We start from the raw sequence: 25,178 nt of genomic DNA on the forward strand, positions 1-25,178 counted from the left end.
GTTGTTCTACAATATATACTCCTCCTGGCCAAACTTTCTTCCCTCTTCTTAAAAGAAATGTATTTTATTGTTATAAAGCCACACTGAAACCTCCTTGAGTAGTCACTGCTTGTCATCCAGGCTACTCCATGCAAATCATGCTGCACCTTCGGCAGAAAACAGCTAGCATCATTTTCTATCTCTACTTGTAAAACATATCAGCAACTCTTCCAAACCCATGAGCTGCTGCAAATCATGGCCAGAACTTTTCTTGACCAACTTTTACCCTTTACACTGATGGGTCCCCTTTCTTTATTGAGTCATAAATTCACACTGCCATTTTTTAAGCCACCATAAACTGCCGTATTTCTGTGTGCCAGACTCCCTGTTTTTTCAGCTAATCCTTTTGAAATCCTCAGTCATCTAAAGCAGCGCATATAAAACCTGTATCGCTGTATGTGTGCATGATCTTTGAGCTCCTAGTCAAAGCAGAGACTGTCTGCATGTGTAATCAATCAGTAAACTAGCAGCAATCAAATCCTAAATGCATCATCTGTGCTATTTGCTCACAACATTATATTAAATGATTTTGCATAGGTTCTACAGCTGTAATTAAAATGTGATTGTAAAAAGTACAGTATCATGGCTCTACTAATCAGAGCATGGGACACAAGCTATTGTGTGCTTGAAAACATGGCAGCAGCATTAAAAAGGCACCAAAAAAGAAAGTTGATGCTGTTCATGCAGCTGGGTAGTATCAGGATAAAAACCTGAGCTTACAGTACACATTGAGATAAATTATTTTCTTGCACTTTATTAGACGTGGATGTACATATATTGATCTAATAACTGCTAAACAACTCCAGTAAAGCAGAACAAGTTACTACACTGTGGCACTTGCTCTACTGCTGTATAAGTAATGAGTTTTGCAGCCTTAAGCAATTCTGCTGATGGCTTCCATTCACAGCAGCATTGTTTTCAGAACCTATTCAGCTCGCATGCAAGCAAACCACAGAGGGTATTTCTAATAGATGTTACATCTGCATATACAGTAAGCTGTCAGCTGCCCTCTCTGCACAGCCTCCCCAGCCAATTCACACCACCTGTTGTAATCCTGTGAATAATATTAGACAAGATTCCGTACTGGGCATTGTTGAAAAGACACCAACAGAAACTTCGGGCTATTCTGCTTGGGAAATACTCATCCATTTTCCTCTTATTTTTTATTCCAGAATGGAAGCATTTTTGAGCCATAATCAGAGATGCATTCAATGCCTGGAAAGCACCTGTGGGTGCTATTGCAATATGAATTATAAATTACACATAAAAACCTGTTAAAAGAACAGCAGGTTCAAAATTGAGCACTTAGAAGTTCTGAAAAGCCTGCCCCAGCGCCGCGGGTGTGCTCGGCCACCCCCTGTGTGTGGGGCTTTGGGAGGCAGGCTGGAACCACTCAGTAACATGCTACTGCTTCTCCCCACAAGACCCTCCCCTGCTTCATTCAGCTCTCAGGATGAATATTGCTCACTGAATGAGTATTTTGCTTCGTCCTCCTTGTTCCGTGTGTGACCTCTGCGGTTTATTTACTGCAAACTAATCCCACCCTCCTCTGCAGATAGGATTAATGGCTTCCTCACAGGCTGTGCTCTGGTTTCCACCACCAAAGGATCCAAGTGCTTCAGAATCGTTAATGAATGCACTGGCACAACCTCCATCTTGAGGTGTATGGGTTCCTTAAGTCCCAGCACATCTCCATTCAGGTGCTGCGCACGGTGGTGTCAAACACAACCACCTCCTGTGGCACAGGCTGTGTTTGGCTGTCTCTCACCTGCACTCGAGACCCCACACAGCAACTGCTCCCCTACAGAACCCTCTAGTTCTCCCTCTTTGACTCCCACCCCTCTCTGCTCATCACTTTGTTCCCTTCCTGATTCATTTTGGCTGCTGGAAGCATCATTTCTGTTTCCTCGGAGCTTCGCGCTGACTTTAGCTCCAGGCAAGCTCATACCTCGCACGACCTAATACACAAACTCCCAGAATTAGTCTTACCCCCACGATTTCCTCCTTCCTCTTCTCCTCGTTGCTTCTTCTCCAGCTGACCTCGTGGCAGCCCCGTCCCGGTCCTTCTCCTTCCTCCTTTCCTCCCTCCCCACCACGATTCCCGTCTCCGCTTCCTGCTCTCTGTGCTCTCACGCCGGCATTGCCGGTCTCCCCATTGCAGAAGGGGCAGCCTGGGGCAGCGTCTCCCCTGCCCGTGCTCCCTGTTCAAGTGGCACCTTCAATTGCCACCAAGAGAAGCAAAACCTGGCTGGTTAATGTTCACCAGCCGGCGCAGCGACAGACTGCAGCGTGCTTGGGACAGGCACAGACATCAAAGCTGACAAATTCAAACCAGATTCTGCTGAGCTGGTCTGAACTCTTGGGGTTTTTTCAGACACTTATAGGCTGGCCAAACTTGGGTTTTTTTCCCTTTCTTTCCCCCCCTCGTACTTGAGCAACAGAAGATACAACCCTGAGAGAACACTCCTTCATCAAGTGCCAAAGCCCTTGTCTTCAATAGGGGCACAGCAGGCTCCTCACCAAAGTGAGAATAACTTGTAACTTGTGGGAAAAACTGGATTAGTTTTTGTCCTGATCTTGTCCTTAGAAATGGTTGGATAATTTTTCCTGAAATAAGAAAGTGCAGGCAGAGACAGACACCCAGGATGGAAAATGGCTAAAACCTAGAGAGCTTGCACAACTTCAGTCACTGGAAAGTTCACGCAACCTTCTCTTTGTCTGAAACTATCCCACTTCGGCTAAGAAATGTATCTGCCATAGTACTGTTGCTTTTCATCACTCAGTGCTAAAACTCTTGGTTCCTTACCTCCAAATCTTCTATGCACAACCCAGAAACACCACCATGACCAATGACAGTCACACTACTGGTCTTCAGAGAGATGATGCAAACCCAGCATTGCCTAATACTGCTATTTTTCTGGATAGCTAGATCATGCAATTCCTCCTCATTTCTATACTGATGTTTTTCTAGCATAGAGCTACCTCCCTGGTAACAAAGTATTTCAAAATACTTTTATTCTCCTTAATTCAGCATGTAAATATTGTACTGTTCCCACTGGAGCCAGCAGGTCATGAGCATAATGCTGCCGTGTGCTTTCCAATTAAAAAACCCCAAAGCCTTACACAATATATCCAGTTTAAATTATTCTCATTGTTTCCTGACAAGATAATGAATAGCATGAACCGAAGGCTCTTCTACATACAGTAAAATGTTAATTTGATCAAAGACCAGTGGTGTGAATAGCAAAATGAGATGCTTACAAGCAGAAAAAGTGTAACCTTCCCCTTAAGAGTTCTACCAGCCAAACTGTATTTCCTTATTACATGCTGAACTCAGTGCTATACGTAGAAGAATCTTCCTATGGGCAAGGAGTGTATATTATCACAAGTAATTCTGCTGAAGTTAATGAGCCCAGTTATGGCAGTAATCAACAGGTTTGGCTTTAAGTGCTTGAAGCTGACGATCTTACTTGCAAGCGGCTGCAGAAGCTCTGTTTGTCAAAGAGTATGAGATCAGTTACAGCACACTGGTTCAATGGGCTTTCATCTTCTAACTTTTGAGCCATACAAATGTATTTTAAACCCTCGAAATGAGCCCAGCTTTCCCAGAACAACAGCCAGGTTATCCGAAAATCTACGCCATGAAAGGTTCTTCAGGGCTCTGGCATCTGTTTTTTCCAGCAATGGAATATTACATGAAAATAAGTCAGAAAGCCCTCCAACAGAAGAGGTTGGGTTGTCTTCACTCTTGTCTTCAGGCTATTGCACTTTCCTTTGTGCACTGAAAGGCTGCCAGATAAATGTATTCCCAACTGAAGGCCAAGCATTTACAGGAAACTCCTGTGTTTGTATGAAAATAGTATTAACCGTATTTTGCCTTTATACAGCACCTCTTCGTGCAAGGATCTCAATGCACTTTATAAAGCAAATGTTAGCATTCCCATTTTACAGGTAGTAAAATCACTGGATGAAGGGAATGACCTCATCTGCTAGGGAATATCATCTGCTTCTTACATCTAACCTGAACTTCCCCTGTTTCAGTTTAAACCCATCATCCCTTGTCCTATTGCTACAGTCCCTGATGAAGAGTCCCCCTCTAGCATCCTTGCAGACCCCCTTCAGATACTGGAGGCTTCTCAATTTTTAAACAATGTGAACTGAATATCTAAAGCTAGCAAAGAAATCTGGACGCATCAGTGGCATGAAACCATAAACACTCAATACTAGAACCTTAAAATGAGCTTGTCTCCCTTTTTTTTAAAAACTCCAAATTCTTCCTGTTTTCGCAACATAAGAATTACTCTTTTCAGTCAAAGCCTCCGTTTTTCTCGTGCACAACTGGCTGACTCTGGGTTGCTACACGAAGTATAGAAACAGAGGGATAATTCATTTGAGTGTATCTGTCATCCCAAAGATTCCTGACTTACTGCCATAAACACTGAGGAGAAAGGTTTAAACTCGAAAAGGTACAGAAAAGTGCTAACCATAAATATTTGTGTCAAATATACATTCACACAACTGTAACTGCTGCAAACGCAGAAAAAAAAGTACCCTGGAGCTTCATTAACTTCCCTGATTGGAAATGGTAATATTCTGGGAATCAAACGATAAAAAATTCAAAGATGCTCTATCCCAAACTATGATAAATCATTTATTTTGACAAGTACGCAGAGTTTAGCTTTAATTATTTATTATTATACTTCGTAGCATATCAGAAAAGATGCAGTGATTTATTGTGCAAAATGAAATCTTAATAAAACGAGTCCCTTCCCCAAACTACGGGATTATTAAATCTTCATGGAAATGGGGCGTGAACTCTCAGGTTATTTTCATTATCGAGCTGGTGGGTTAGTAAAGTGAAATAAGCCATTCCCACTGCATTTAGTTATATTTTGACTTCAGCCCTTTACAGACCCAGGCCATACAAGCCAAGGACGGGAGCTGAGAGGGATCACAGACCCCAGCTGCCAACGCCAGGAGCTCTTCTGTCTTGCAGATGACACAGCTGCGTCTAACGCAAGCAGGGGCTGTTACCTTCAGACTGCGCACCCCTGCTAAAGCTGCATGTTATGGAACTGATGGCTCCTCTGCGGGCAGGCCTAGGCAGACCAGCCATCTTCAGGTACTACTAATGTCTTTCTTGTACCACTTTATAGCATTCTGGACTTTAAAGTGGAAGAGTCACTCCACGGGGCATAGCCGACAGCCACCTCCGAGCCAGGATCCACCTCACCATAACAGCGCTGCCATCACATTGCTGCCTCCAGCAGACACCTCCAACCGCCCCCCCCCCCCCAGCTTGCTGCTTTCAAGGGAGTGATTGATTTCTCTTGTTGATTAGGTTTACAGTTTATACACTGCATTAATGATACAATGGAGAGAGACCGAGCTTTGCAGTCACCACCCGTTTTTCTCTCTAAGCAGAAAATTGCAAAGCTCACTGGTATTTAAAGGTAATTATTTCTACGAGCTAGTAATTTCATCTGGGGATGACAGCACACAAACAAGCCCCAAAAGCTCCTGCATGAAACAATTCGAGGATCCAAATGAGGGAAAAATACTGGGGGAAGAGACATGATGGAGTCTGAAGATTAAGAATGGTCTGTGCTTTACCCAACAGGACATAAGGGGAGTTACATTAACTCTGTTCCCAAGGCCTTCACCACTCAGACTATGTCAGAGAGCACATCCATCCTCTTGTTACTGCAGAACTAGAGGGGGAAATGACACTCTCCACCTCTTAAGAGTCGGAGATGCCCCCACATAGAGCGAGGGAAGCTCATAAATGCCAGCTCTGGATTTAGAAAGGGCAGGAACCAAGACAGGGATTTTCAAGAAATATCAGATATTTAAAAATTTACAGCAAATATTTTTCACATTTTCAGTAAAAACTTTTTCCTGTTCTGTAAATTTCTGCTCCAAATCCCTGTCATTTGGGAATGTTTTAATTCCAGAGCAGCAAAACCTCCCATGAGAATCAGCAAGGCAGTCTATCCTGAACGCAGGAGTCATGCTGAGCATCACTCTTTACAGGTAGCCTTAATAATGGGGAATAAGTACTTACCGAAATGGTAAAAGGAAATGTTAGTTTAACTGTTAAATACATAATTACTTTAAATACTTGTTTCGGCAATTGTTCACACTTGAGCCTGATGCAAACTCACTTTCTGGCCTGTGCAATGGATTTAATTTCTTCTAATACTTTCTTTCAGCTATAAAGAGGTAAAACACGGGAATTGCTGCTGTAAAGATTGCTTATTATAGAAGCGTTTTAGAAAGGTAAAGCATCACACAAGACAAGGACTATGGGCATGTTCCAGCAAAGCAGCTGAGCTACTCCAGGAGCTCACTCGTGATCTTTCCTTTCCCTGTCTGCTCCAAGGCCACCCACTCCCCTCATGTCCCTCATCTCAGTGCTGCTGGAAAACCTGGCCCCTTCGCTCCAAATCCAGGCTTTCCTGCAGTTACTGAGCTCAATGGAATCGGTGAAAGGTCTCTCAATTGCAAAAGCTGCTGCTAGGGAGGGGACAGGGCCAGGGCAGCTGGGAGGGGGAAGGAGGTGGAGAAAGGGGAGATAGAATCACCCCTTCTGCCTTTACAGCAGCATGGATGAGTTGCACACTGATGTTTATACACAGAGTTTGCTGAATTGCAACCAAAGGAAGGGTTATGTACATAAGCACTTATAATTTTGATTAATTAAAGAAAAAAGACCCCAAAATAAAGTAAAAAAACCCCAAACATTGCAAGTTTGCTCCAGTTAGACAGAAAAATATCTTTAACATTTCTAGATAAACAGATATGTTCCATTTTAGTATGGCGATGAGGACATCAAAATACCTATTCTTTAACTACAACCCCTTTCTACCCAGAGAAAAGAAAAAAACTACTGGGTAAATCACTGCTGTAACTGCAAAACGTGCTGCCTTTGCAAAACCCACAAAATAATTCTACTAAAACATCTTTAACACCTACATCATTTCTAAAAAGTCTACAGATTTTCAAATAATTACTAGCACTTTCATAAATATTTAATGGTGTCTACAAAAGTTCTTTGACAGAACTAAAAACCCACTGTGCAAACCCCAGTTTTCTTTTCCTGACTGAATAATCAACCCAACAACTTCCAAATCTGCCTTCTGCTTCATTAGTATTTTCCTAATTTATAAAGCACTGATGTAAGGGACAATAAACTTGCTGTACTTGTCAGCTGCACCAGGGGAGTGTGGGGCTGAAAGCTGAGCTAGCAAAAGGAAAAGACAAAACAAAACAGCAGCTGGAGGGGGTTTAGTTTCCAACAGGATCAGTGACCTGGTCTGGCTCCACAAGCATTAGTGACAGCATGAGGCGTGCAGCAGGACTGCATGGTGGGGAAGGAGCTGCAACTCTTCCTCCTGGGGGTGAGCTGCTCTTAGGTAAGCTTCAAATGGATCATGAAACCATAACCTGAGAGACTTGAGATCTATCATCTCTGATCTTACCTGACAGAGTAACAAAGCTCACCGATAAGCAAATGCCTGGTTGAGGTTCCCCTCTGTGAAACCATCACCCATGAATCCTGCATGTCCATACACACCTCCTCCTTCATCACCTCAGTTACTCGAAGTACAGACTCGACCAGAAGGGCACTTTGCTTGGGTGTTAGGTTTGGGTTTTTAAAGGTTTTCATTTTAAAAAGTTCCATAGAATCGTGCCACTTCCTTGGGAGTGTGTGCGCTGTGAGAGGACGTGGGAGAGACATTTCACAGTCTACCAAATTAGCATCTGCAGGAACAAATTGCAATGTCTTTGTTCTCCTGCATGGCACAGCCTGATCCAACCCTTGCTAAAAATTAACACAGCAATAAAACAGATCAGAAAAAGAAGGAAAAAGAAAAGCCCACAGAAGCCCACAAAAGCTGGAGCTGCAGCAGCAGGTCAGGCCTTCCCAGGTCAGGCTGCTGGCAGCCCCGCCACTGCTGCAGGGCAGCAGCCCTTTAATTTGGGTAAACCAGTTACCTGTATGTCTGAGTAAGAGCCAACATGATGGATTTAGAAACATAAACCCAAGAGTAACTATAGTGGGAAACTTAATTTTCAACAATTAGAAGGTGAATGTAAGGCAAGCAGTGCTCTACTATGCATACAATCCTTACAGAGTATCCCTGAAGAGCTCTAGTTTCCTCTAAATTTGCATAGTTTCTGACTCTTATGCAGTTACGACTGCTAAGTGCACATAAAAGGACTGTCATGAAATCCAAAGAGAAAGGGGAAAAAAAGATCTAGTCACACTTAGAATTTTATAGGGGACTCATTTAGAATCCTACCTGATTTGCTCTTTCAAGGTCTGTCATGATCATCTCGATTTCATCAGCCCTGGGAGAACAAGAGAGCAGAAGTACTGTTATCACATGAAGAATGCCTGCTATATGAGTTCATGCACAGCACAATTGCAACATTCATACAAACAATACCAATTTTCAGTATGTTTTTAAAAGGACACAGTGAGACTGATCAGCCAGTCTTCTGAGTGGTGAAATCATCTCAGGTTTCAGCTCTGGGGACTGGTTTGCAAGCTTCCAATTGCTTTGCCTGTTCCCTTCTTGCAGCGAAAGGGGGAATATGAATAATGAGTATCGGAGCATATTCATTAGATCTTTGAGGATCTTACTCCCGAACCTTCTGCAGAAGGGCAGTGTTACCTCTCCTACATGTAAAGGTGCTTCTCAAGTGATAATTACAGAGAAGTCAAACACTACAGCTGACTACAGTCAACTACTCGCATACACGTACACAAAAGTAGCCTGTTACTCTTCTGTTTCAGCATGCTTAGATGTTTGGTTCTAAACTTAGCAAAAGAAAAAATATCCTGAGGTCAAAGAGACCAAGAAACTTAATTTTACATTACACAGAAAAGAGGTTTTTGACACATATTTATGAAACTCTAAATTTAGACTCGGGCTCTTAATGCACTCTGCAAAGCTGAATAGGAAAGTCAAAGGAAACTATACAAATAGTCAAGGAAAACCAGATCCTTCATGTACGTGTGTTACGTGGCAGCTACCAGCCCTGATCCTTTAAAGCCCCAGTATTTCTAAGACATCACCTACACAAACGGACCTAATCCTTAAGCAATCTTTTTGTATCCTCATGCTGAATCATGGGCAGATATTCCACACTCATGTTCTCACCTGTGCAAGGTACCAGGAAAAGGGCCTACAGACCTAAAAGTATGCTCTCTATCAGTGTAATTAGATTACTTCTTCCCAGACATTTTCCCTGTCTTGTATCTCTGGACCATATGGAAGCAATAAACACTATCCTCATCTCCTATGAGCAGCAGCTTTAACCAGCAAGTCCTTTTGCAATCTGCCAACACCATAATGTCTGGGTTTTGTTTTTAATCTGTAGCAGATCATTATCAGTAAAAGCTGTGAAATACTGGAATTCCCTTCCTCTGCCCATGCAGGGAAGTCAGGGCTTGGTTTTCTGCTGATCCCACAGAAGATCCATTTTTCTATGCAGGTGTTTGCTGGGAAAGCTGGTTAATGGAAGTATATCAGGGTACCGGCACATTCAAGACTTCATTGTTACACTGAATACTGACTTACTCTTCCAACAGCGTTTTAGGCTCTACATGCACACTCAGGGAAATGCAGTAAAAGATCATAATAAGTAAATGTGTATGTATATACATTAATGGAAAATTATTTTTAATTACAGCCTTTAATGTTGTTGGGGTAACATGAATTGCCTCTTGAAAAAGTCTTTTGGACAATAATGGAAAACAGATTAACATGTGCTTTCCTGTGCAGGAGAAGCTAATGTGCTCTTACATTGGAAAGAACTCATGCACACAATGTTCTGAATTAATAATAAATAATAGACATTAGTTACTGAATTGAACCATCATTCCTTGGGCAAATAAGGATCCAAAGTGTGCAGGGAGTAGCCAGAAGACAACGCTGGGCAGGTTAACATAAACCTACAACACCACTTCGATCTCCTTAGCCTCTGTAGTTGTGAAACGTCTTTTGTTTTAGACTCCAGCCCCCAAATACTTGTTAACTCAGTTATGGAAATGACAGTATTTCACATGGAAAAGATATCCCTAAGACCATGCAAGTGACCCCACTGTGTATCTGTAACACAGGAATGAGAGCATCCTAAGGCACCAAAAAAAGAAAGATGCTTCCCAGCATTTTACAAGTATTTTAAGCCGGGATAGTTTAAGGATCCTCTTTATATAAGCTTACGCATTCATGCTGAATTTATGTGTGAATGCCTCAGGTTATATGGAGCCAGTAAATGATGTCTGGATTATGTCACATGTTTCCCAAATCAGAGCTGGGAATGTCCCACACCAACATGCATCCTACAGCTTAAGCAAACCCAGTTTCCACTTGCTTCTCTGTAGGCTTTGGAGAACAATAAGAATCAGCCAAAGGTCTCAAGAACTGCAGAACCTGAGAAGAGCAAAGGACTCAGAAGCACTAAACCCTTGGATCAGGAGAGGAAGAAAATAAAATGGAGAAAAGATGATGATTCTGATGCAGAATTGATGAATGGGAAGGGGCAGAAGAGTGAGGGAAGCTTGATCCATCACAGGACCCTCAGCCGCCTTTAAAGGTCTTAAGAGGCCAGTCAAGGGAGACAAGAGCAGGGAAACAGATGGAGACAGCAGAGTGAGAGAAGGAACAGAGGGATGTCTCAGGCCAAAGGACCCACAGGAGATGGGACCAAGAGCAGTAAAGCAGAGGAGTACCCCAGACCACTGGAAAGCTCTGTGGTGGCCACTAGAACAGGCTGAAACAGAGGATGGTGCCTGAAAACGAGGTGGAAGGACTCAGGAGAATCCTGTATTTAAAATGGACAGAAGTATTAATAGGGGTATTTGTATGCTGTTCTGGCCGGGGTCAGGATTTAAGAGCTCTATTACAGCACTGGTATACGCAGCCAATTACAAAAGAAAGCAACCGAGGATATGGAATGCCATAAAAGTGACATTTCTGCCCTTCAGCATGCACAGATAATTCTGACTGAATCCAGCAGAAGTGTCAAACTGTAGCTAAGGGCAAAATTGTCCCTTTGTCCTTGTATCCAGACACACCAGCTGACTGATCCTGAACTCCCCTTTCCCTCATACGTATTTTCTACCTAGCTTTTCCACACACAATCTGTTTCTGCACACTTAAAAGGATGTAACATCCCCCCAAAAATTCAAACAAAACACCTCCAGCCTAGCAGTGGAGGTTAATGCTGCAACCATAAATGTTATCTTTAAGTAAAGTAATGAATTAAATTACTCTATATTCTTCCCTAGCACAAGTGTCAACAGCATTCAGAAGAATCTTCAAAAGGAATTCAGTCTTTTCATTTTAAAAGCTCAACTACCACATCAGTGGCTGGCACTCAGCAGTCTAAAATCACTTACTTGAGAAAGTCTCTAATAGCTACATTCACTGTTTGCTCAGCAGAAGTATTTATTATGAAATAAATTACAGTTCTCACACCTTTTATGCACTTGCAGAAGCAACTTGCATTGATTTATTGTTTACAAAGCACCGTGTCGAATTCAAACCTGCAAGGTACGAGGAAACGCCACTCACTGTGTTAGTCCCACACAGGTCATTTTTGAGGTATTCACCATTTGCTCATTTTCAGCCCTTCCTATTTCAGTATTTCTCTTTCTTTCAATGGAACTACTTGACAGGCAAAATACCATCTTGTCCTGCAGGTTTTCACTGAAAATCTGGAGGGAACCCTGAAGGGAACAACGGCCAAGTTCAGCAAATCTGTAGTTATGGACCGACCCAAAACTTCTGACCAAAGTCATTCCACAGGAACTAAACTCCCTTATAAGAGACACAGACCTGGTGATTTTACCTTTAACTTTCTTCATTCCTGAAGCAATGCATGACTTGGCCTCTTGTGAGTGCCTGGATTCCTCCATCACCCAAAAACTGAAGGCAAGAGGAAGAACCCCAAAGTTCTCTCTTTCTTCAGACGGGTACAGAGGGTAACTAGTCATAAGAACACCTTTTGCTAAAATACAGTGATATTTATGGTGATTTACAGCAGAATTCTACATTGCAACTCAACAGTATTCAGGGTTTGTCAAGGGTGATACTTTAACATTAAAACACATCATGAAAAAAAGAGTGGTTAAAGCTCTTTTCAGGAACAACTATTCCTACCCTCTGTTTTCTCATTCCACAGACAATACAATTATTTATCTGATCTAATTCCTTATAAGATCTGTGTCAGAGGAAAAGTTATCATGTAAGCAAGACAGCTCTCCAGTTTTGTTCTAAGTTTCAACACTTAAAGGCTAAGGAATTTAGGCAATCCAATTTTAAGCCCAAGCATTTGGAATTACAGAATAAGCATCACCAAGTAAAAAGAACCTGAACTGTTGAAACAGCACGCCCATGAAATATTCTATTATTTCTTCTCTTGCTAGTGTGTTTCAAGTGAAAACCAAACCCCACTAAAAGCTGTACATTTTACAAGGTAGAAGCTTTTACCAGCCATGAAAGAGCCCTCAAAGCTCCCATGCCATCTATAAAACAGGAGTTTAAACAAGAACACTCCACTTTTCAATTCAATTACTGATGGGAAATGAAAACTGCAGAAAGGCTCCATTTTCCTTTTAAGATCGAGACAAGTGATTTCGGCTTGAGCAGCGTAACAAGCAAGCAAATTCAAGAATTGGTAACGTGGAAGCAGCTCAGCTCTTCTAAATACAATCCAGTCAGGTAAACCACCCCCAAACACCATGAAGCTCTTCACTTGCAATCAAGAAGAATCTGAACTTCATGATTAAAATCCAGTTGATCCAACTCCTTCGTTTAGACCCCAGCTTAAAGAGGCAGAAACAACTCCTTTTCTATTAACATGACAAGTGAATGGTTTGCCAAATCTCATGGCTACAGCCCCCTAAACATTGAAACTTACTGAACCTTGAAGGAAACTGCTGTTGGATTCTTTATACATGGAAGAACTGAAAAATCCAGATGACACTTGTGAAACTGCAGTCAGTGGCATGGCCAAGAAACCTCACTAGTGGGGCAGAGGAGTATTCTGGTCTGGCAAAAACCAAACACCATTTCTTCCCACACATTCGTTTTCTTTACAAACATGTCTAAGTTTCCTGGTCAGAGCAAAGGGGCTATGGAGCCACTGGGGCTTGTTAAAACGTCCTAATTACCAAAACATTTACGCAGGCAATTGCAACCTAAACGCAGACATTATCAACTCCTGTGCAGTTATGGTTAAGTAAGGAAAAACCATAAATCCTACTTGTAACATGTATCTGTGATTGTCACAGAGCAGATTTTGGCCAAATCAGGCAAACTTTTTACCCTTTCTAAATCACAGGCAGCATAACCTAGGACTTTGCTAACACAAGCCAAAATGCAAAGAGTTATTTGGGACATTTTCAGGGGAAAGAAAAGAAGGGGGGAACAAAACATTAAAGGGTGGGGGAGGAGCAAAAAGCAGCGCACTGAATTCTTTCAAGTTTCAAGACAGTTTCTATCAGGGAAGGTTCCTGGGTCTAGGAAGTAATTTCAAATCACTGAACAACATTAAAATTGCCTGCAGCCCAGTGATCGCGGCATTCACTCAGGGCACAAGAGCGTTCCAGCATCTGAATAGCCTATTTTAGCTTTTCTTTAAGCAAAAAAAGAAGCATGACAAATTTGCTACCCAAATTCAAGCCTCTTTTTAAGCTCTGCTGGTAGATGCCCTCATCTAATCCCTGCACCTCAGTGACCATGCCAAGGTGCCCTTGCTGCTGGCTTGCATAGTTTCCAGGAAAGAAAGAAGAACCACACAAGCTCTTAGAATTTTTCCATTAGAAACCAATATAACTCCCTCACTAATTTTCTTCCACCTTATAACTATCACTATACACATAGTTTAGGTATTTTTAGAATTCATAATGATTCTAATCCAACAAAGATCTAATAGATAAATCTGCTGTTACTGCTAATGCAACCTCCAAAACTAAGAGACACAAAGGTTGTACAAAGAAAGAAGTTATTTCCACACAACCAGTACAGCACGTCAAAGGGCAAGAACTCACACTTTTTACTACTAAGTTCTTAAATCTACTTTTCAAATTGCAAGAACTATAGGTTAATATTTTCTTTCACAGGAACCCTCTAAGGATCTTCAGATCAGATAATCCTTTTTCCAATGTCATATAAATGCAGGCCTCTTGTAAAAGAATTCCTCTGTTCGGGGATTCATAAATCCACCAACTTTAGTAACGAATTGGGTGTTTCCTTTCCTAGGAACTCAACTGAAGAAAAAAATCCTCTCTCTGCTAAGCAGCAAAACACTGAAGGCTTTAAATTGAGAGATCAAAGAAAGGCTGGCTTCAGGTGCTCAGCGATTACCCAGTACGTCACTGGGATTAATCTGGGGAAGGGTTAAATGTCCACTGTACAGTGTCCAGACCCCTTTCTGCAGTTATCCTATACTAAATCAAGTTCCTCCCCTAGCAAAAAGGAGCCTCAATGCCAACTATTTCAGGATTTGGGGGGGTTTATTAGAATTCTCGTTACCTCTCATTTCTAGCCCTGTATCCAGGCAGTGCTCTGCATACAGATTCAAGCTGAAAAACTAAACCAAGCCTCATGCAAAGATCTCTCATTAAGCACACTAGGTTAGTGTCGTAAGTACCAGGATCAAGCAGCTGCGCCAGATGCAGGTATGATCTTCCAATAAATGATGTCCTAAGCGCTTGAAAGATGTCAAGTAATCATCAAATATTGATAAAGGTTAAAGAAACTGCTTATAAAGCCCAAGATATTGAGCAATACTTGGACAATACAAGACAAGATTTATCTCGATTGTTAGAAGGAAAAGATCCTATAGAATAAAACATGTTTCAGTCCATAGGAAAACTGTTTTCCAAGAAAACCTGCTCAGCACTTTGTTCTTCTCTTTCATGCTTAAGTCAGGATTTCAAGGATAAGGTAAGAAAATTATGTCTGCAATTACAAAGTTTTAAACACAACAGAAATCAGCTTTTTTGTAGTGATACACCAGAGAGTAGAGTTTTTAAAGATCAGCAGTGTTGTCTTAATCATTTCTATAGAGAGAAATTGATATGAGTGACAGTAATTCATATGTTCAATAAAATATGAAGAGGAAAAATAAGAACACTATATAATAGGTAACATCAACTCATGGAACCCCAGAGCTGTTAATCCCCATAGTGTTACGCATACATGACCCTGTCTCACTTTGAAAATATGAAGAAGAAAGCCTAATGTAAGCAGCTGGAATAAAGAAAAGGCACACCGGTAGCCCAATATATGGTACACCTTTGTTACATGATGACAATACCATTTTCTTATTGTGGCACATATTTACATATATTGTACCACAGCCAGTATGAATCTTAGCTCCCCATACTGCTCAACTCCCCATTTAAATGCCTCTTACTCAGCTCTGTGTTTTCATTGTGCTTTTCTCTCCCCAAGAACAGGTCTCTTGTGAACTTCATGTCCAGCCATCATGTCCATTACAGACAGGAAAAGAACTGCAGTAAAACCTTTTTCTCCTAGTCTCATGATCAAACATGTCCTCTTCCACAATGCATTTTTACTTTACCCCGCAAAAGCCCTGTGAGTAGGGTTAAAATCAGTCATTAGGAGTGTTCAGATTGGGATTATTCTGGGTTTCCTCCCACCTCAGACCACTGGTGACAACCCTTTGGGCCACAGAGGCCTTCAAAGAAGTTTGCTGAAACATGAGAGAATTTCTGCACCTGAAATTTGCAGAATAACCTTGTACAGACAGACCTAAAACTCAGTTTCCACTGACTTCTGAGGGAGCTGGTGAGAAGTCTGCAGCCGCAGAGCTGTGGGCTCCTGCTCCTCCTTGTTCTACTACTGGCAGGCAGAGAGGAGTTCAATTCAATCCTGCAATTCAATTCTGCTGTAATCATCCTGACCTGCCTTTAGAGACTACTGAGAAAAGAAGAACTTTCTGATATTTAATTTTTGATGTATTTATGCCTGAATCCCACCTGCATCAACGTCCTGAGATTGAGACACTCCCCCAGCATCAGTACAAAGCCACCAGGTTTGCAGGACTAAGTCCTCAGGGTGAGGACCACTATCTCCAGGTTCAGGTTATGCTGAATATTCATGCTCAGAAGAGCAGATTTAGATAAACAAACATTTCCAGCTGCCTTCCTGGCCACTGCCCATCTGCACTGTGCTGTGCCCTGGGTACCAGCAGTCCCTGCCTGATCCAGTACTGCGGCTCTGAGGTTTTTCTAACAATGGAGGATGACACAGATGCAGCAAACTCTCCATTTCCTAGTGGCTTCTGTTACAAATTGAAAGAGCTTGCTGCAATTCCCCTCTCCTGACTTCAGCTGATTCAATAACACACCAGAATTTAAACACAGACACCCTTCTCTCTCCCCCACTTGCACACAAAGCATATCAAAAGCATGGAATTACTCCCGACTTGGCCTTGAGCAGCCAACATGATGTCAATTTTACATGTTTTATAAAGCAACAGCATGTAGAAGGCAACTCAAATGCAGGTCATATCAAGCATGTGACCCACAGAGCAATCAAAGACTGCCTGAAACTGTCATTCAAGGTTCAATCATCTTCTTGCAGAAAAATGAAACATCTGTGGCCCAGAGAATTAAGTTATGTATTGCATAATTCATCTGGTGTCTGCCACAGCAGCCATTTTAATGCTCTAGTGATAAACACGTTTGATTATTTTTGTTTTGTTTCCTGTTGCCTCCATGGTATTTCTATTTATCTACCCACAGTACAACGCACAATGGAGATAACAAATATAGAGAGCAGCGCTACAGTCGGCTGATAAGACATGGGAAATCGACAGCGTTATTAATCACATTAAGGCAGTGTCATTATTAAACCTGAGGTTCCCTGTAATTGTACTCACTTTGGTTCTTTTGGGTACACTCTGTAGTTAGATTCGATGATGAAACCACTGTTTCCCAAGGATCCAGGATGAGCTTCAGAGGTCCTTCTAAAAGAAGGCTGCTCTCCTCATTCACAAAGCAAATTTCTCACTGTTTCCCATGTTCTCCATCCCCTCACTTCTTTTTGCTCCTGACAAAAGCAGGAGGAACATGCGGCTCCTACCAGACAATGCACAGGATCATTTTCTGTTCCCTTATTCCATTAGTGGGTTTGTGGTCCGCACTGTGAGAAACCCTAATCCAAAACATCCTTTGCAAGTCATTTTGGGCAGTCATTATTTTATTAATGGTAGCTTAGTTCAATGCACTCCCAAACTTGTAAAGCCTAACACCTTCTCACCTGCCATGAACCTCCCTGACTTTCAGAACATGTCCCTGCAGAGGAGATGGGAATTTTAAAGCTCTGAGTCCATACCCTGCTCTCTGGGTGTTTATTCCTATTGCCAGGAGTTGACAATTTCTGCAGTCTCTTCACAGACCTTCAGACATCAGTTAATGTGTTAAACAATTAAACAGAGCCGCTATCATTTGTGCCAAATTTAACTGACTTGGTTGATAGCAGCTTACTCCAAAAAGGTTCTGTGCACTGGCCTGATGGAAGCATCAGCCTCTGAAGTGGTGGAGTCAGATGTATTCTTACCCATTTTCATGATTTGGAGTCTATAGGATTCCCACAGTGAGCAAAATCCTCACTGTAAAGCAGCATGTCAGCACTACTGCAAAACCTGATCGGGCAGAACCAGAGGTTTACCTGGCACCCTGAGAGCTCACATGCTGTTTCCTGTGATGCTCTACATGGAGGCGAGTCAGTGGATGAAACAACACATCCTCCCTTAAGCCCAAATCCAAATAAAGCACTGTTTCCTATCGATTGTTCCTAAAAGTTGTTTAGACAATATCTATTGTAATAATATAAGCTGTCCCATCTGTGGTTTGTATCTGCCCCCCATTGCTGCTTCCTCCCACAATATTTCCACTCTCTTATCCCCTAAATGTCATCTCTTCGCCTCCCAGCCCACAAATGGAAACATGGATTATGGATGCTTTCCAGGAACACATACGTGGCTGATCAAGTGGCAAGAGAGAGAGGCAACTGCTGCTCCCTCAACCTGCAGCACTCTACTCAAACCGTCTTTCCTATCCATTCCCAATGCTACAAGATTCACCAGAGCTCCCTGTGCCGGGGGTTTCTAAAGGCATTAATTACTGCTGAAGGCAATCATCAGCTTCCAAGTTAATTTAGGAGAGGAACTGACGAACTGCAAACCGATCACTGGCAGTAGAACAGACCACAAGCTCATGGAAGCTTCATTTCCTTAGGAAGTCAGGCTGAGGGCTGTGGTCATGCAGTGCTGCTGCTGGCTCCATGCACACAGACACACAAAACAGGCTGCGCTGCTCCCTCTGCACCAGAGCACAACTCGCCAGTTTTTATTCTACTTGAAAAAGATGTACATTAAAGCATAAAGTGAGATTCCTTAAAGACCATGTCTTAACTTTACAAGTCACATAAGCTGTTTTATAACTGTTTCTTCAAATAAATAATAATAGATAGTTTGGCACTTTCAATACAGCACCTGCAATAATTTACTTAGCTTTACTGATGGAGTTAAAATAGATCATTTATCCAAAATTAGAAACCTTAATTGCAGGCATCTGAGGTGTCATTCTTTTTTATCAGAATGGCAGTACTTCAAACTGTGAAGAATCAGCAGGAAGAATTGTCTGTGCTTTGATTAAAGATCCTCTAAAAATACACATAAATATTTTAACTTCATCATCTCACTGAAGTCACAATGTGTAAAATCAGTTCAAATACCTTGTCAAGGTCAGGGGGGGTTTGGTTGTTATTTTTTGTTTTTACAATCCCCATGTCCCACCTGAAAAATTACTTGAGGTTTTGAACAGCTCAACCCCTGAAATGAACAATCTTCCCTCATTCTACTTCAATGCTAAAATCATGCATTTCTGTATGTTTTGTTTTCTTTAAACCAAAAATAACCTCAGAAATTGGACACTGTTCCAAATTTTTACTATAGCAACACACATATTCCAGATTCATCTTTAGGAGTTTCTTTCCGGAGACACTCGGCATCTCTTCCTTAACTACAGAAAGAGCTAAGGAGCTTAGGAATTAGGTATCTGTTCATTTCTCCCCCTACTTATTCTGCATCTCTGTCCACCACAGGAAGAACCTATAAAATGCTTTACTCTATCTCACCTCAGTCTGTGTTCAGTGAAACAGATTTAAGTCAGTTTGTAAATAAAACAGCACAGTAAGCAATTTCATGTACAGGTGTCACTCCACAAGCGTATAACAAGGGAAAATTACTGTTTACCACCACAGAAATGACAGACCATCAGCTCCTACCTTGTGGAGAATGGTAATTTTCCAGTGGCCTGAACATGTATTAAGGTAAATATAACAGACTAAAGAAGAGAAATCCATACTTGTTTCAATCTCAGCTGAAAAGCTCAAGTTCTCTAAATTATTTGTTCCTTCTACCTGGTCTGACTTTTAACTGGTACTACGGAACATAAGACAACATCCTATGTGGCCTTTTGAAGGATTTACTGGCATGAAACAAGATAAATATGTCCAATAGGCCAATAATCACCAATTTATTATCTCTTACCAAGCTGCTTACCTATCCCTCCCAAGCACATTTACTAACAGGCTCCAAATACTATAATATCCTGCTTCCCTGCACTGTCAAATGCACCTATGGAATCTGGTCCGACGATGGACAACAAAAAGGCATTATTTAGGGACAGAATCTGAGTAAAAGCAACTAATTTTTGCCTTTTGCCTTTATCTGTGTAAAGGACACACACATCGTGCAAAAGAAAAGCTAAACGTGACTCTGCGGGCACACAGCATTCAAGTGGGAGATGCATGTGGGGAATGCTTTAGATGCTTTTGGCTTTAGAAGTGAATACAGGTGATGTGCCAGTTCTCTGCTAGCTGCTCAAGCAAGTATTTCCTTCCGGCTATTGAAGAAAACAGCAGTACATAGTCTCTGATAAAGGCAACTCATGTTCTTCTACCCAATAAATGGACTGAAAATAGCATAAAGCATGATGGCAGTCGTGTTTAGTGTACAGTTTGAGTAGGTTCCCATGAGCTATGCTGAATATGAACAACCAGGATGATTGCTATCTTTCTAATCATGCATCCAATTACCAATATGGCTTTCCCTCTTCCCCATTTGTTCCAGCTTTGCTCTGAACGGAAACACGACTTCTGTCAGACTGCACTCGTGTCACCATTGTGCTGTTTCAGTTTATAGCTATCAATAGCATGAATCTTGCTGACCTGAGTGACAAGGCTGCAAAAAAACCAACAAAACCAGGCAGAAAGAAACAAAGGAGGGAACCGGAGATCACAGCATAGAGAAAACAGACTGGAGGAAGAAGCGAAGGCAGGTATTGCCTAAATCTGCACAACCAGCACCACTTCACTATTACTTAAGGGAGAATGATGCCTGAGACACAGAGCAACCTGCTTGTCTTCAGATGAAAGAGTTGCCTTCCTCTCCCTTCCGGCTCTCAATCCAGTGGGGCCCTCAGGAGTTTTACTTGGTCGAGAACCTGGATGCTGTGCTGGTGTGAATCAGTGCAGCTCCACTGGAGTTGCCTGCACCAGCAGAGTATCTGGTGTATTTTAGTTTTACATCTTTGCTGAGTGTATGAAGCTGTTCAATTCTTTTCTAACTCAAGCCTCCCGTTGGATGCTCACTAATATGACTGACATATTGCCTATCTACACAGAATCTAAGCTAGATAGAAATTAGAGAGCGAAACGACTTTAAACAATACTTTGTGCTAAATCCCAACAACACTGGGCACTATTGCAAGCCCTTGGAGAACAACAGTGCAGTTGTTTCTAATTTAACCTTTTACAATTTTATTTGCAGAACCACTTTTCAAATTCTCTATTTCCCTTTCAACAGTTGTTTAGCCTTTAAAACACTGCTGAAGTAAAACAGCTTCGGGCTTGACTAATACTGTAGTCTGTGGTATGGAGCTATTTGATTATGCTGTTTCAACAGTTAATATAACAGGATCAGTGTTTCTACAGAATAGGGGTTTGAACTGGAAATAACAGTTTTCTGTTGCTAACGAAAACTCCTCAACATTTCTAAGATTCAAAAGATAGACTAATGTCAGAAGCCTCTTCAGCGGATGAAAACTAACCTTCCTAAGTGTAACCAACAGCTGCAGCAGAGAAAGGAGGTCAGACAAACCTTTTGGATTTGCCTGTTTTTTCATGGAGCTCTACTCCATTAACCAATGGGTCTTAGAGCCACAAACCCAACATTTGTTTAATGACCAAATTCACATTGTTTAGACCTTTAATGGCCAAACTTCATTCTCTGGCGATTCCCTGACCTCGGGAAATATAAGGATAAGCCCATAACAACATCAAGTGTCACCCCTCCACCTTGTTCTCCTCTCCCTCCTGCTGCAGCACCCACATTTCTCCAGGGGTGACACCCTCTGCCCGGCTCCGTGGTCTCACCTGCAAGACCTGGTGAACCAGGATGATCTGTACGTGTCGAGCTGGACACAGAGGCAGTGTGGGGACCTGCATACTGGGCTCTGTGGTTGATGGGACACCCTGGGAAGACACACTCTTTGCAAAGATGCAGCTTCCCTGTCCTCAATTTATTGGGCTCCGGTGGGTACATAGCTGGAGCATGAACTTGTACACAGGCACAGCCACAGAGCAGGGGAATGTCCCCTTCTCCCCTAAGTTTGTGCCACCAATTCTGGCACTGTACGTGTAAAAGTTTTAAACTTTCCAAATAAAGCCTATCTAGTCTTGTGCTGTTTTCTCGAGGCTTAGCTCCTTTTATGGCATTAAGTAGTAAATCAGTAATTCAGGGATCCTTCCTTTGCTGCTGAAGTGTTATACAAACAGAGAGGATGGGGCCAGACTTGCTGGCCCCTCGCTGCACACAGCTCTGCCTCCTCCCCCCTGCCCTGCCTTCACTTGCAGGTTGTTGCAGTGCATCACTTTTCCAAGCCATGGGCTGAAGCACGAAAGAAGAGTTTGTTAGATATTATACCAGAAATAAGACCAGCCTGCTGTCATACATGCAAAAAAGGTGCAGGAGGGTCTGTTCTATACGGGCAGGATGCATGAATACATTGTAAAGCCCACAGATCTAATCCAGGGACTATTTATCTTTGTTCCCAGAAATAAGGTCTTCCATGGGCCCTGGACATGTAGCCTATTTTAGGGTATCTGATACAGCTAACCTTACTGCAGTACCAACATTGTGCAGGTAGAAAATCAAAGGGAATGGGAACTGACTAGGAAAAAAGTGTGTGTGGAAAGGTAAAAGAAGTTTAGTTAATACAGCAACAAAGTGTCAGAAGTAAAAGTAAGGCTTATCTCCCATACATTACACAGGAGGACTCCTAAATACCGACCTGGGTGGGAGCTGGCGTGTGCCCGGCACGTCTCACCACTGCCAGCTAAGTGCCTGGCACTGCGCCGCCGCATCACTGATGGCGAGGGGGTGACAAAAATCAATCCAGCGGGCAGCAAGACAAATAAGTCATCGGTATGACAACCCGACTACGGTTTTGATCAATAATAGAAAATTCACTCGTACTCGTTTGCCAAGAAAATAGATTAGTTAATCAGAGTACAGACAGATAGAGATAGAGCTGTTACGTAATCAAGGAAAGCTCACACTGCTATATTTAGTGGGCACTGTCTTGCAGTGAAGAGGGCAAAAGCACACCATTATCGGCTACAAGCCCTTGCTGAAATGGTTTTCTGATGAGTTAAGCTGGTCCAACATACTTAACATCAAGATGTTGTATATTTAAAACTGCAACGAGTTTCATCAGCATGAAAGCAACGAATAGGGAAAGTCACTGCTGTCCTACGGATAGTTAAAACTGTGTTAAAAAGATCAAGTCCCAGCTAAAACTTATACACCAGGGACCTACAACAGTGATTTCTAATCTTTTTAACTTTCAGACTACCTGGAGTTTTCCATCAAAGGATGAAACAGTAGCATAGCACATTTACAGTTTATGACTGGTTGCCTTTCACGGTTATTTCAGTGATCTCTTAGCAATAACCAGTGGAATTGCAGGAATTTGCAGAACACACAGAAAATCACTGATCTAGACCATCGACACAGAGCTCACTTAATACTTCTGCAGCCTGACTGGCCACACTGTGCGTAGCTAAGAGCCTTCCACCATTTCTGAATCCACAGTATCTTAATTAGAAGCTCAAAGAAATGTCTGTCCATGGACAGTCCCCCAGATGTGAACAACACTGCCATCAACATGATCGTCTTTCCTTCCCTCCAGCTTCCCCCACAAACAATAAACACTAGGGAAATAGTGCAGTCAATGTTGAAGTCAAGCAGCTCTAGCTTTTATGGTTTCAGATAAGGAAAAATTCAAGTAAGGCATCAGAAAAACTAACATTTAAACTATAGGCTGGTTTATAGCCTTCATGGAAGTGAAAGAAGCTCCCCTGTTCCTTGCAGGAACATGAATAAAAAGAATGTTTAGTAGAATAGCCAGTGATTAACACTGGTAACTACCATTTCTCGTATTGTTTTAGGTACGAAAACCAATGAGCAACCATACCCACTGGTATCTGCATCAGGTTTATAGAGCTGCTTCATACAGTGAGGGTGTCCAGCCGCAACTGCTCTCTGAGATGCTGAATGCAAAGAAGTCATGGAAGATGGTGATTCTGCAAGGTCAGGCCTTTAGGGTCCACTTTTCCCTGGGATGTGCATTTTAGATATTTACAACATGCAGACAAAAACTTCTTGGCGATCATGGCATTTTAGAAAGATGAGAAAACAAGCAGTATGAACTGAAATCAAAGACTGCTGCTTCAGCGCGCAGATACCTTAAAGATCCCTCAAGTGTTTAGGAAAGTTAGAGGAGAAAGAAAGCGCTATGGCCATTAAAATAATAATAATAAAAGATAATTATAGCTGGCTCCAAATGTTAACAATTTAATAGCTACGGGATCTGAAGTACTGTAAATGACTAATGCATGCAGCAACTGTATTCGCAACCGCGTACAAAACAAAGCCCTTAAAAGTAGATGGCTCTGGAAAAAAAGGGATAAACTGTTTTATAACATAAGCTCTGAAGCACATGACATTGAGAATGTCTCTGTATTATCTTCCTTTTGTGACTGGCAACAAGAACATCTCCTTGATTTGCTAAGATGATGAAAGACCATCATGCGTGATTTGGGAGCTTCGGATACCTGCATGATTAGAACAACAATGCTGTATCTTCATTGATGCTGTACCTTTATCAGTGTTGGAGAAAGAGTCATGATGAGTGAATTTTTTCTCTCTGCACAAAAAGTCACAACATATTTTAAGGCAGTCGCCCATATATAAAGCCAAGGCAAGACTGCTGATTAATGTAAGTGACAACAAACTGGAGTAACTACCAAACTCTGCTGATTATTCACTATGTGCCTCTTTGTGTGCGTATTTCTTGCCAGCAATATTCAAAACCACAACTTTACTCCTTACCCCCTTGCTGTGACTACAGTTCTACTTTTAATAAACTATCAGCATTTCTCCCAAATAATTAATGAATTAAGAGCATAGAAGTCAATTCATTCACCCATGTCTTGTAAACAAATACTAATGTGCTGTTTATTTTATTCAACTAAAAGAGGCTTATGCACACAGAACTGAGTAGCCCCCATTTACGGGTTCAAGTTCCTCATTAAAAAAGGACTTTTCTGCCTCAATCTGTGCATGATGTGGTGAAGACCAGAGCACCAGAGGGTGGGCCCCATGGACAGGACAGCCCGAGCCTGGAGTGAGAACACAGAAAAACTTCCTTCTCCAAACAAGCCCACATGGAGACCATCACTTATCTTCCTAAACAAACACCAGCACAGGTCACTCCTTCCTGCCCCTGGGTACGCACTTCCCACTGCCACCGGATAATGAACAATGTCCTTCAGGCTCGGTGGCGGGGGCTCTGGACACCTATTTATCACGCAGGGATTGAAAGGAGAAGTCATAGATAGCAGCAGCCTTCTGGCCCTCACTTCCTTTGTGGATGGCCTGCTATTGAGCCAAACCCAGCAGCTTTATTAGCTAAAACTGACTATAGTTTCTATCATCAAAGCCAGAAATTCTGTTGAGTA

General features: G+C 42.1%; 1 protein-coding gene across 11 annotated transcripts in view; it reads right to left on the reverse strand.

Moving 5' to 3' along the window:
* CUX1 (cut like homeobox 1) overlaps positions 1-25,178 on the reverse strand; it is a 269,998-nt gene that overhangs the window by 89,709 nt on the left and 155,111 nt on the right. For all 11 annotated transcript variants that reach the window (XM_065694954.1, XM_065694955.1, XM_065694950.1 and 8 more), the window contains exon 9: positions 8,346-8,394. In XM_065694954.1, coding sequence (XP_065551026.1) covers positions 8,346-8,394 — 49 coding nt within the window. The remainder of the gene's footprint in view (positions 1-8,345; positions 8,395-25,178) is intronic.

The sequence above is a fragment of the Lathamus discolor genome, chromosome 14, assembly GCF_037157495.1.
Source record: "Lathamus discolor isolate bLatDis1 chromosome 14, bLatDis1.hap1, whole genome shotgun sequence".
Taxonomy (NCBI): Eukaryota; Metazoa; Chordata; class Aves; order Psittaciformes; family Psittacidae; genus Lathamus; species Lathamus discolor.